This window comes from Enhydra lutris, unplaced genomic scaffold (assembly GCF_002288905.1).
Source record: "Enhydra lutris kenyoni isolate GAN:26980312 unplaced genomic scaffold, ASM228890v2 scaffoldscaffold40, whole genome shotgun sequence".
Classification (NCBI taxonomy): domain Eukaryota; kingdom Metazoa; phylum Chordata; class Mammalia; order Carnivora; family Mustelidae; genus Enhydra; species Enhydra lutris.
The window spans coordinates 18,406,841-18,419,983 of record NW_019154124.1 but is presented as its reverse complement, the minus strand read 5'-3'; the positions used below and the strand labels follow the sequence as shown (position 1 = coordinate 18,419,983).

Genomic DNA, 13,143 nt, shown 5'->3' with positions numbered 1-13,143 from the left:
TCTGGAAAAAGACTGGGTTTTATGAGGAAAATCAGTAATTTGGCTTTGAACATGTTGCATTTTGAGATGCCTTTCAGACAACTCAGAGATTTTTATGAGAGAAATTGGGATCTTCCTGGAAAAATCTGGACTGGAGATATAGTTTATAATACATCTAGATGTAAATTTCTGCAGATGAGCCACAGAGCAAAAAGGGAAATCAGGAACGCTTTGGGTCCCCAAAACCACAGAAGGGAAGTGGTTTACAGTTTAGAATGCTTCTGAAAGGGTAGGTAAGATGAGGACTTTCAAAAAGTTCATTGAATTTAGTGGCCCGAAGGCACTAAATTGTAACCTGTGTTTCCATAGAATAATAGAGGATGAAAGGAAATAGGAATGGATTGTGGGGTGATTTAAAGATGCAGAGAGGAGATAGCTGGTGTAGAGGAGTGCTTTGGGTTATCTAGCAGTGAAGGGGAGTGGAGAAGGGAGTGGGAGAGTGAGGTTTGCTTTGTATTAATGGGAAAGGCACAGGCACAAATGGACAGAACCTTGACCCTGGAGCAGTAGTACCTGATTTTGTTCATAATAGTATGTACAATAGAAGCTACAGGTTTGGGAGAGACCTGATCTCTTACGTTAACACACAAATAACTTTTCATATAAGCAGCGGTATTTGTATTATTCTCAGAGAATTCTCAAAAAAATCTGTAAGACATTCATTTGTTTGTTGTCATTCATCTTTTTAAAAGTCTTTTCGGAAGTATCTCTGTGCCAGCCAACCATCACTACACCGGCTCAGTTCCTAGAGTAGCAAGGACACCACCCTTTGGCTCTTTGCCCTGTTGCATTTTGATCCTATAGGTCATGTTTTTCCCTAAAGAAAAGAAAAAAGTTTAAGGCTCCTTATTTATTATTCACCGGGTCCCTTCTCATGCAGTTTATGTGGGGGGAAATCAAACCTTAGGGCAATTTGCTTTTGAAAGTGAAATGCCCTGTCCTCTATTACCAGCTCTTTCACTTACTGTACTACACAAGTGCCTGGGGAGGCTTTGTTTTTCTCCCAAGATCTTTGCTTTTTTCAAAGGTTTAGGAAACCCTAAGAAATTACTCTTGTACCACACAAAGGCCACTGCCAGTAAAGAGGTTTGGGTGCCCATTAACACCTGGGTGCCTCCCTTACACCTGGCTACAATTGCAGCCTGTATGCCTCATTCATTCTCTGCTTCCTCCCTGACCTCTGACTGCAGACACCAGTGCAGGGCATCCTGATCTTTGTGTTCTTTATTTTTAAGCCCAAGCAAGGGTTCTGACCGATACGTACTCATACAGCACCAAGAAGATCACAGCTCTCATTGTCTGGGGCGTTGCCAAGGCTGTCCTTTGAGACCGGCGTTTATAGCAAGCTCCCATCCCTGCTATTACTACTCTACAGCAGGCTTAGCAATGCTTGCATTTTTGCCCCTTTTTTCCTGACTCTCAGAATCTGACGCCAGTTTTCCTGAAGTGTAATTTTGGCAGCCTGGGCTGAAAGAAATGATCACTAAGTGTTTCTGATTGTCCAATTTATTTTTAAGAGGCACGGATTTATCTAAAAGCAACCTAATAGTTGTATTTATTTTTACACTGTGAAGTGGGAGTCTTATCGTTGCCGACTTGTTTAAAATTCAAAAGCTTGCCCCAGCATGTCGTAGCAATGTGAGTGAATATTGGGCTGACAGCATCTGTGATCTTTATTGATTGTCTCAAGGCAGTGTTGGTCCAGAGTGTGCTCTTTATTTTTGTTTTGTTTTGCTTTTCTGATTGCAAAAGGAACCCTTATTCATTGCCAGAAATGTGGAAAATAATGAAAAGTATAAAGAAAAAAACCAAAATGGCTCATAATTTCCAGAAATCCATTAACAGAAGGTATTTCTTTCCTGTATTAGTCATTAGATATAACTATCTTTTCTTTATAAAATTAAGATTATAATGTGCCTATAGCTTTGTTATTTTGCCTTTTTTTTTAATTTAGTGCTACAACTTGTTTTCCACCTATTAAAAATCATTAAAAATCAAATTTTTGCATAAAGTATTCTTTGTTTGGCTGGACCATGATCTCTTTTATTCTGTTGCAGTGGGAAGAGGAGAGGAACTTTGGTGCATCCCTATTACTCCCAGGCTTAAAGCAAAAGAACTCGGTGGGGTTGAGTTCCCAGTTGTATGGCTATGCACTTCTTGGTAAGCTAAGTGATCCTTACAAATATTGTCCTTTTGGATAGAACTGATGCATTTTTCTACATTGTAATGATTTTTTTATTTGATTTCAGTGTACCAGTGAAATTCCAATACAGCTTTCATTTTTAGACATAAAAATAGACCTTGATAGCCTTAACAGCTATGGGACAAAACCTTAAGAGACAGTAAAGAGGGTGCTAAAAATCTGTTACCGCTGCAAGGTGAAAACTAGTTCTGGTGGCTTTGAGTTATATTTTGTGGTAATCAGTGTGAGGAGGGGATAAAGAAAGGAAAGTTCTGGCCCTCTTTTGGGAGAACCAGCCAATAAAAATTTTCCCAGTACTAACAAAGATCTTTGTGTCTCTTTTAGACCTAAAGTCCAGGAGGTAAGATATTAAGAGTTAGGGTTGAACTCATATCCTTGGTATTGTTTTCAGGTGAAGGAAGGGATACTCAGTGCATCTAAATAGCACTTTGGGAAAGCACAGAGACTCTTGATACAATGTGACTGTTCCATGCTGGGAGATGGTTGCTTTACTTTGATGCCCTGATGGCATTGAAAGTCATGTCAGGAGGATGAAGCCTCGGAACTTGGGTTGTGTGGAAGTGGGGCAAATAGCATCCAACCTAAGTGTGCATAAAATGTGCCCTGATTTACAGAGGTCTATTAAATGCATATTATTTCATTATTCTTCCATTTTCTCTCTCAAGTAGGCAGGCATTTCAGAAGGCACCTTCTCTTAACCATACACTGCTTTGACTTACCTTCGTTTTATGAAAATCATCAAAGTTTCAGCAGTTTTGAAATTGATCCTCACTAACAAATGTGGTGTGGCCTTCTTGGATGCTGATTCTGTTGTAGACTGACAGAGGGAGAGGAATTTTAGAGTTCATCAGCTGGCTATCAGACTAGCAAAAGAATTGACCACTCTTTTTTTTTTTTTTTTTAAGATTTTATTTATTTATTTGACAGAGTGAGAGAGCATAAGCAGGGAGAGCAGCAGAGGGAGAGGGAGAAGCAGGCTCCCCGCTGAGCAGGGAGCCCCATTCGGGGCCGAATCCAAGGACCCCGGGGTTATGACCCTATCAGAAGGCAGATGCTTAACCACCTGAGCCACCCAGGTGCCCCTTGACCACTCCTTTTAAAAATTGTTTTCTCCTAATATGCCATCTACTTTCTTGCTTTTGACTTACACGTGTTTTACCTTTGCCTTCAGTGAGTATTCAGGACTGTGTGAATTATTGAGGGAGTTTTAAGAGTCAAGAAAAAGTACATTGTAGCTGCTGTTTCTGTGCAGAAGGCCCTGGTGCTTTGGGATGGGAGGCCATCAGATCAAATCTCTGTGTCATGTGCTGTGCATGCAGCCCCACTCAGCCTCATGGCAGCAGCTTCCCAGAGTGGGACTGCAGCGTCTTAAAAATCTAAAATTAGCTGTCACCTGATAAGCTTTGTCTATTTATGTCCTACCACAGCCTTCCCAAATCCTCCTTCCCAGGAAAGATAAGTGAAGGTGGCTTTAAGACCTGGCAGCTCAAGGTGACTTTGGCCGTTAGTGCAGAGAGGGCTTCTGTTCTGCAGGCGCACAGAGACAATCCCTTGGCCCAGCCGAGGACCCTGCCGTCTGGTGTCCACATCTTGAGCTCCAGTTGTGATGGTTTGAGGTACAAAGAATAACATTCATATCTGAAGATCTGAAAAGGACGATGAAGCCCAAATAAAGGAAAGAAGAATAAAATCAGATTTTTTTTTCATAAGGACAGTCGATGGGGGTGTTTTGGAGCATTTTGAAAAATATCAAACATTTGCTGGCAGGGAAAGTTGTCATATGTTGACAAGATTTCCACTGTAGGAGAATTGTGGGATTTCTTTTTCAGAGGAAGATTTTGTTCTTGAAACAAAAATAGTATTCAGTTGTTTGACTCGTATTCTAAGGGTAGTTCCACTTAAAGAGACAGATATCAACCTCTCTAAATTTCCCTCAGCCCTATGATTCATACATCCTCATGATAATTTCCACCAGACCAAATGGAAAAGAAGAAAAGCATATTCGTACAGTTTTGTATTAAAAAACAGCTTCAGTGAATTTCACCATATTCTTCGTCATCCATCTGAAATGGCACCAGCTCACTGGACAGGATGAGGCTCTTGGTACAGATTTGAAATGATTTTCCAGGTTCATATTCACTTGTGCGTTCAAGTCCTCAGTCTCATACATAGTGGGAAGCCATGGCTGAGGCTTCTTTGTTGTTCTTTTTGGGCACAGGGAAGGTGGAGCTTCAGCGAGGGCTGCGGGCTGTGTACCATAACATGCCTTTGCTGTGGAAACCTGGCTACCTTGACCGAGCCCTTCAAGTGATGGAGATGGTGGCCTCGTCCCCGGATGATGGGAAGCTGTGTGCAGAAGCGGTACGTCCCTCAGCTCTGAGTCAGTGTCCTTTAGCCATCTGCTGTTCCTTGTAAGCCAGCCTGTGAATTTGTTTGCATGGTCTTCCCCCTCCCCCTGCTGTCTTCACTCTGTAGAATCGTGTATTCATCCAGTTGAAAAGGAATGAAAATCCACACACATTCTCAGTGCTACTGACAAAAAGTATTAGAGAATAAGATGAATGTTGATGCCATAGCTCACTGTCTGAGAGGAAAACTATCGCTCTCGCCCGGAATTGAAACTGAGCTCCAATCTTTCTGTAAAGGAAGCTTGCCTAGATTCTGAGGTTCTCCTGCACATTCAGAATGACCCTCTGTTGGTTGTGCTCTGTGGTGGGTTTTCTGTCCTTCTCCCAATTCCAAACCGGTTGAGGAAGAGAGCATGGAAGAGGAATACTTGGAGTCCCCATCAAACATAATTTTGGGGTCCTTCCCCTGTTGACTAAAGGTGAAATCAGGTGATGCGGTGCTGATCTGTACACAGGTGATTCTGAGCTTGCATATTCATACCACACGCTTTGTGCTAGGTTGTCCCTGCCATCCAGTGGGGAGTTTCTGACGTAAAATTGGATAACCACGACTCTTGCCAATAATTTTACAAGAGAAAGAGTTCACAAGTTGCAGATCCCAGCTGTTCCTTCCTTTCCCTGGCCCATCTTCTCTTCGCGGTGTGTTTTCAGGCCCCTCTTTCTGCCCCACAGCTGGCTATGCTGGACAGAACACTGAAAGCTCTGACTGCTCCAGCCCCCGCGGCTTCGGAGGAACAGCCCCAAGAAGGGGAAGACAGCCGGGGCTCAGAAGACCTGGTGGAGCAGCTGGACGTGGAGGAGACCGAACAGTCCAAGCTTCCCTGGTATCTGGAACGATTTAAGGTGCGTCATAGCAGAACTGAGCCCCTCTCCACTGTGCTTCTTTGCTGTGGTGTCAGGCAGGCCTTTCGTGCCTCACTGTCACACACACAGGCATGAAAAACTGACATCACCAATGAGGCTTCAAACAGGAAGCAGTCTTAAACAAATGGAATTTTTATACTCCTTTTTGTGCATGAGCTAATCAGTCCCAGTTTTGTTCACTGTAGCAGTGTGTCATTACACACTCATCCCTGATGTGTCTGATGGGAGGGTACTAGCTTGCCGACTCAGAGCAGTCGCCTGACTCCAACCCCAGGTGGAAAGGATCTGGTCATTTCTCTGTATTGCACTCATGTGCTTGATAACCCAAAACCCCAAGTGGGAATTAGAAAGCCACATTCAAGTATGATGGAGATCAGCTACAGGCATCTTCTGTTGTTTGGTTTTGTGTTGTGCCCTCGGGCCCTCCAAATACATTTTTGGACTGCATGGAAGATGGAAACAAGTTTCCACTGTTTCCTTTCCAAGTAGTCTTGAGCACTCAAGCTGTCTTTGGTAGCTTTCAACTGCATGGCCCAGAATACTCTGTTATCAGCATCAGGGAAGAAGAGCCGTGTTACAGGTTAACCCCCTGGCCTCTTCCTTGCTTTGTTTCTTGTCTACAAAGGGCAGAGAGAAAAATGTGCTGCCTGAAGAATTCTTTATATGAAGCAGAAAACCTTCCTATCCATGCCAGTTGACTTCATGTGTCATTTGGGGGCAGAGAGGTGTCATTTTGCCTATTGATGACATGTTCAGTAATGCTGAACATGGGATATCTCTGTCCCAGTGTTACAAGGACTCTTCTCTACTTGCAGCTGCTGTTCCTCCCACTAATTCTATAAAGTCATTGTTCAAGGTCCCTCTTTCAGAATTTGAAAACTGAGAAAGGTTGATCGATATTAGGTACACAGAACTGGCGGTAAAGAACTTACATACCTACCTGTTCCTCTTAACTTTGCAGATTAAGAAAGTCTAAAAAACAAACAAAAAATGCTGCTATAACACACCTAAAAATGACTGCCTCTTCCGCTTGTTTCTTATATATTTAATCTCAAAGAATAGAAATCTGTGCTGCATTAAATTCTCAGTCCTCATTCTTCTACACATGCATTTTTTTGAAAATCGAAAAGAGGAGACAAACATTTATTGGCTGCTGGCTGTGTCACAGGCATCAGTGCGTTTCACCCATCTTCACTGCGGCTCTGCATGGCGGATGCTGCTTTTCCTGTGTTAAATGACGCCAGGCTGAGATGCGCTCTCCCGTAAGTGACTGATCTGGGATTTGAACCAAAGTTTGCTAACTCAGATTTGAGTCCTTATTCTCTTGTCCCAAACTGTCTCCTTGCCTCCAAACCGCACAGAAAGTGATCTCGGAAAGAAATAATTTTCATTATACATTTCTTTTTCTTCCTGTTGCCTTTTATTAGTTTCGGGTAATTTGTGTGGGGTCCATTTTTACAGGACTGACCCAGCACACTAGGCCTCTAGCCACTCCTTGACGTATGGATCCTGCCCACCTTCCAGTCCCGTATTGGAGCAAGCCTCATCACCTATGCCAGTGAATTGTGCTTGTGTTTGGAACATGGGGATTCGTGGCATAAGCTACAGCTGAGCCATGAGTGGCTCTCTTTTGATGGTCTACATCTTGAAGCACTTAAGGAGATTAGTGTTTTTAGTACTTGACTCCTCCAGGAATACAATACCGCCCAAACCAAGATGCCATTTCAGATGGAGCTATGAGCAGTTTGTAAAGGCTGACCTTCGAGGGAGCACAGCAGGTGGAAGCTTATAATAGTGCGAGCACTCATGGGAGCCGTTTAGCATGCCATTAGTAGAAAGTTCTTGAAATGATTTCCATCTGTTGAAAGGAACCCTGGTTAAGCAAACATTTATTTCCATCATTCTGAAAGAAAAGATGTGGACGGGCTTGTGCCCGGTTATCAGCTGCTTCTGCCATTTTGTGTGCATCTTAGAGTGCTTTGCTCTGGGAGTTTGGTGCTTGGTTTGGTGCAAGTCAGAGTGGAAAGGTAGATTTGTTAGGCTTGTGCTGTCTTTGTGGATTAAAACAAGAAATTACCTAGAAAATTACAGCATATGGAGTCCCATTTACTGGTCGTGAGTGAAAGGAGAGAAATCACATGTGGTGCATCTTAGCAAAAGTGCTGGACTAAAAAAAAAAGAAGGGGGCAAGCACTCACAGCATCTGGATGAAAGGCAGCATGACAGGTTCCCAATAAAATGCCTTTTCCTGTAAGCAGAATGTGTGGAGATTTTGCAAGGACTTAATCTCCTTTCTGCTTTGCCTTCTCCCATCTGCATCCTCCTTCCATCCTCCTCCCCACCTCCATCTTTTCCTTGATTTCCAACAGGACTTGCACTCTAAGCTTGAGGCCCTGGGCCGAATTGAGTCAGAAAGCCTTTTGGCTCTGACCACCCAGCTCATCAAGGAACAGCTCCCCACCTGTGAAGCCGAGGACATCGCAGCCTACGAGCAGAAGCTGCAGCAGTGGCATCTGGAGCGGGTACACTTGATTCAGAGGGAAGAGGAACAGAGGGAGAGGGCAAAGCAGGAGTATGAGGCCCGGAGAGCAGCAAAGGCATCTGCCTAACAGGCCCCCAGCGCTCCAGGCCCCAGCACAAGAACTTCACTAGCCCCGTCCCAGGACTCACGGGCAGCCTCAGCCTGAGGGCAGCCTCAGCCTCCTCCATCCGCCCCTCCTTTGCCTAAAGCAGGCCGTTTGCGGTATCAGAGCCACAGTTGTCAATGTATGAAGGCACTGACTTCCCATCACATGCCGTGGAGGGCTGCAGAGCTGTGAGTGGCAAGCAGTCAGACTGAAGCCCCAGCTACATACCTTAAACAAGGTGCACCTGAGGCCTATGGGGGGGGGCAGTTCTGGGGTCCAGGATCAGTTTTGAACAGTGAAAACTCTTGATCCATAGCGGTGGTAGAGGGAGAGACTGGTTGAACAGCATGGCATTGAGCACAGGCTTTTGAATGGTGTCTCGCCAGTGGCAGAGTACACGTCCTAAGCCTCATCCCCCTCCATGGCCTCCCAGCCTGAGCTGGGTGTGGGATGCCCACGTATCTCACCTTCTCCTTCCCCTGTGTCTCTTCTCTGCAGACCTGAACTTGGGGGAAATTGAGGACAGGAGTGAACACCATCATGAGCCCACTGGCTTTCAAATTTCAGGCACCCACGGTGATATTTTTAGAGTGGAAGGACTTCTGAGGGGAACGCTAGCTCTAGCTCCAAAGCCTCCTTGGCTTGGCTTCTCCAACATGTTGGGGTAACTTCTTTCCAAAGCATTCTGAGCTCCTTCCTCAAGGAGGTAAAGTGAGCTCTTTGTGTCCACATGTGCACACACGTACAACTTGTCAATACACATTTCAATTGCAGAAGTAGGAGAAAACGAGAGGCAGGATGGGGCTTGTAGTACTTAGGAGACATGCATAATTGTGCAACTGTCAGGAGGTGGAAATTCCTTCCTGAAGTTTCTCTGTGAAAGTGTTCAGGGGCAGCTCCTGTTTGCTGTGTAATTTTGCCTTTAAGCACTGTTGTTCAAGGTTGTGCTGTTATCAAGAACTTGTGGAAATAAATGTCCTGGGATTCTTTTGTTGTGTTCTTTGTCTTTTAGGGAAGGGAGGAAGAGAGGAAGTCACACAATTAATATGATTAGTCTGATTTTGAGCAACACTTTTTAACCTTTCTTCTCTATCAGACTTTGGCATTTACAACTACCACCACAACCGTTAACATGAATTGAGGATGAAGTGTATGCCAACACCTCAAGCAGCCCTGTGCGGGAGGTAGAGTAACCCCTTTCTTGAATGTGGAAACAAGCTTAAGTGGCTGAGGCAAGGCCAGCCCCGCTCCTCACCTGGTATGCTGACCGCTGGCTATACCTGCCGTGCACATCGGCGCAGGGCCTTGTTGCTGAGCAGAGCTGAGTCTTACTCAGGCAGAAGGTCAAGACTCAAAATCAGTTATGATACTTTGGCTTATCAGGGACAGGGCTTTTTCCACCACTTCCTTATTTTGTCAAGAGGAAGGTTCAAGATGGATCAGAAGGCCCCTTTTGCTCCGTAGATTACTGACCATCACGGCATAAAGGATCACATTATTACTTGGCCTTCTGTTTCCTCCCCATCTGTCCCTACCCCAGTTTTTGCCAGAGTGCGGAGCATGAAAACTGCCGCTGAGCAGCAGTACAATACCTGACTCTCCTCCTCGTGGGACCGTGTTGCCTTGGCACCAAACTTTGCATCGTGTTTTCACACTTCTAGCTGGCCATGGATATCAGATATGTGTGTGGGATTTTTGTTGTTGTAGATTTTCTGTGTATTCACAGGCCTGAAAATTAGTTTATTAAAGTCATTTTTTCACTATGAATGAATTAACATCTCGTTAGTAGAGGCCAGAAATCCTGCTGAACATCTCATGGTGCACAGGGCTCCCGCATGACTAGGAAGTACCTGGTCCAAGATGTCAATTGTGCCAAGGTCAGAAACCTTGGCTGAGAGCAGAGAAGCAAGGCATCTACAGACATTTTTGCAGTGATGTAGATGAGACTCAAGAATAATGTTTGTGCAAATGGCTCATTTACAAATGGCATTTCTCAGGCTAGAAAAATAATTAACATTTAATAATCTTAATATTTAACTAATAAAATAATGCTTTTTATCTAAGTAAACGAGTATAAAATATGCAATAATACAGGGTGGATTATTATTCTTCCTAAACAAAGTCCATTGTGGAAAAGGGTAAATGATGATTTATATGATTTTGCTGTCAAGCGATATGTAACTGGGGCCAGGAGTCTTAAGTTCCCAAATGAAGCTGCTGTGATGTGAGCTCCTATGAGTCAGCAGGCTCTATACCGCTGCACCCAGTGACCTCACTGGGAATGCATGGTAAGAAAACGATGAAGTTTGAAATGGGCTCAGAGAAGCAGAAAATGTGTTATGGTTGTATTTTCATTAAATGATCATTAATAATCTTCAGAGCTGAACTTTCCAATCTCTGACCATGATAAATTTTTTTTAATCTTAACTTTAGAAAATGGCGTAAGACGAGTACTTTGCAATGTCTTTATGTCAGGGAAATTGCCCTTTATTCTAAATAATAGCTCTTAGTTTGAAAATAACCTTTCGGGACGCCTGGGTGGCTCAGTTGGTTGGACAACTGCTTTCGGCCCAGGTCATGATCCCGGAGTCCCAGGATCGAGTCCCGCATTGGGCTCCCTGCTCCACAGGGAGTCTGCTTCTCTCTCTGCCCTTCTCCTCACTCATGCTCTCTCTCACCGTCTCTCTCTCAAATAAATAAATAAAATCTTGAAAATAACCTTTCCTTTCCCCCATTGAGTTGGCCTTTTTGCTGACATTGCATGCTGCTGTGAGGATGCTCTTACCCATATGGGAACAAGGAAGTCAAAAAAGATGGTATCAGTGCCCAAGTAAATGGGAGTTACCCCTGGGAGCTTTGTTTAAAACAGACTTGGGCTGCATGTTTATTATGTATGAATGTTAGGGGTTTCAGATCTGAGCTGGACATGTTCAGAAAACAAAGTTTATTCTTACGGGAAGCATCTGAAAGTTAATTCCATGGTGGGCTTTAAATGCTAGATCAAGGACTGCAGGGAATATTTAAGGATTTCTAAGAGGTACATTATATTCTCATGTACTCAATGGTAGGGGAATTTCACTTGCTTTTTTGGTTTCTACAGTACTTCATCTCAGCAGAGTTTAAAATTTTAATCTTTAAAACCACCCCCCGCCCCAGGTTAAAAGCCTTAAACAGTATGTGGAATAAAACCAGTGCCCATTAAAAGCTTCCTCCAGTGACAGTATGCTGGGCCGCTGTTGGATATCAGTATTTCCCGGGCTCTGGCTTATCACTGGACCCATCTTGATTATGAAACTTACATTTAACAACTCCTCTTTGTGAATGCCCATTTTTACCCAGCTTAATTTCACCCACTTGGAATAGCCCTGCAGGGCAGGGATTATTGCCCTTCAGAGGGGAAAACTGAGGCTTATGTGTCTTGCCCAGGGCCACACAACTAATCAGTGGGGTCACAGTACTTGAACCCAAGTTTGTCCAATTCCAAACCCACTTCCCAACAACCACACTGTATAACCACTGTGACGACCTGAGACAAAGTACATTCAAGCAAATTTTTATTGAATATCTGTTGTGTGTCAGGCACTGTTAAAATAGTCACTGAGGGGGCACCGGGGTGGCTCAGTGGGTTGAAACCTCTGCCTTTGGCTCAGGTCATGGTCCCAGAGTCCTGGGATCAAGCCCCACATCGGGCTCTCTGCTCAGCAGGGAGCCTGCCTCCCCCTCTCTCTGCCTACTTGTGATCTCTTTCAAATAAATAAATAAATAAATAAATAATCTTTGGGAAAAAAAATAGTCACTGAGGATGCAGCAAGGAACAAAAAAGACAAAGATCCCTTCCCTTGTGGCATTTACATTCTATGGAGGGAGATAGTTAATTCATAATATGTCATGTGGTGATAAGTGGTACAGAGATAATGCAAAGAAGAGGAGAAGAGAACGCTGGGTAAGGGCCGAAGGTTGCAACTTAAACTAGCTTGGTTAGGGAAGGCCTTCCTAGAAGGATAACTTTTGACTAAAGACCCATGGGGGTGAGGGTGAGAATCATGGTGTTACCTATGGAAAAGTGTGGTAGACAGAGGAACCAGCACCAAGGGTCCAGAGGGAAGCCTGCTTTGGGTGCCAGAGGACTAACCTGGAGGCCAGTGTGGCTGGAGCAGAAAGTTTAAAGTGGAGAATAGCAGGAGATGAGGCCAGAGAGATAAGGGGTGCAGGAAGGGACAGATGGTGTAAGACTCCCTGGCCCATTAGTAAGGGTCCTGGCCTTCACTCTGAGATGAGAGCCCATCTGAAGGCTCTGACCTAATATTTTCAGAGGGTTCGCTAGTCTAGCTGCTATGGGGTAAATGAACACGGAGGGCAGAGATGGGACGTGGGAATATAGGTTGGTTAGGAGGCTACCGCGATAGTCCCGGAGAGAAACTATGGGCTTAGACAGTCACAGTAAATGTGAGGAGAAGGGGATGGACAGGGTGTTTTTGGAAAGAAGAGCTAGCAAACTTGCTGTTGGGCCAAGATTTTTTACCTGAGTAGCTAGAGTAATGTGTTCACCATTTATGGAGGTAGAAAAGCCTGGGGAGAGAAGTAGTTTGGGGAAATCAGGAATGTTTAGAGGCATATTAAATTTGATTTGGGTTATTTTACAGATCCTTATTGATCATCCAAATGGGGCTCTTAATAGCTGGATATGAATTTGGAGATCAGAGAAGAGGTATGGACTGGAGATAGCAGTTGTAGAAGTCATCAGCTTAAACCCATGAGAGTGCATTACAGTAACCTGCAGTTTTGGTTTGAGCAGAGAGACTCTGATCCATGAATGGATCTGTGCCTATTTTTCATGGCGAGATCACCCCATGAAGCAGTCCTTATTATGTTGCTCCATCATCTGTGAAAACATTGCCAGTGACACCCCCAGAATTACCCAGAAGAACTGCTCGTCTTCAAAGAACTGGGTGTGACCAAGAGTCAATCTGCATGTATGACTCCAGTGAATTTTCAAGATGCA

General features: G+C 44.2%; 1 protein-coding gene across 2 annotated transcripts in view; it reads left to right on the top strand.

The window, feature by feature from the left end:
* The window catches only part of LOC111155284 (mitochondrial ribosomal protein S27), an 87,556-nt gene extending 78,428 nt beyond the window's left edge, over positions 1-9,128 (top strand). For both annotated transcript variants that reach the window (XM_022515417.1, XM_022515416.1), the window contains 4 exons: positions 2,097-2,199; positions 4,461-4,603; positions 5,323-5,493; positions 7,884-9,128. In XM_022515417.1, the coding sequence (XP_022371125.1) occupies positions 2,097-2,199; positions 4,461-4,603; positions 5,323-5,493; positions 7,884-8,123 (657 nt within the window). In that variant the 3' untranslated portion in view covers positions 8,124-9,128. The remainder of the gene's footprint in view (positions 1-2,096; positions 2,200-4,460; positions 4,604-5,322; positions 5,494-7,883) is intronic.
* The last annotated feature ends 4,015 nt before the right edge of the window (positions 9,129-13,143 follow it).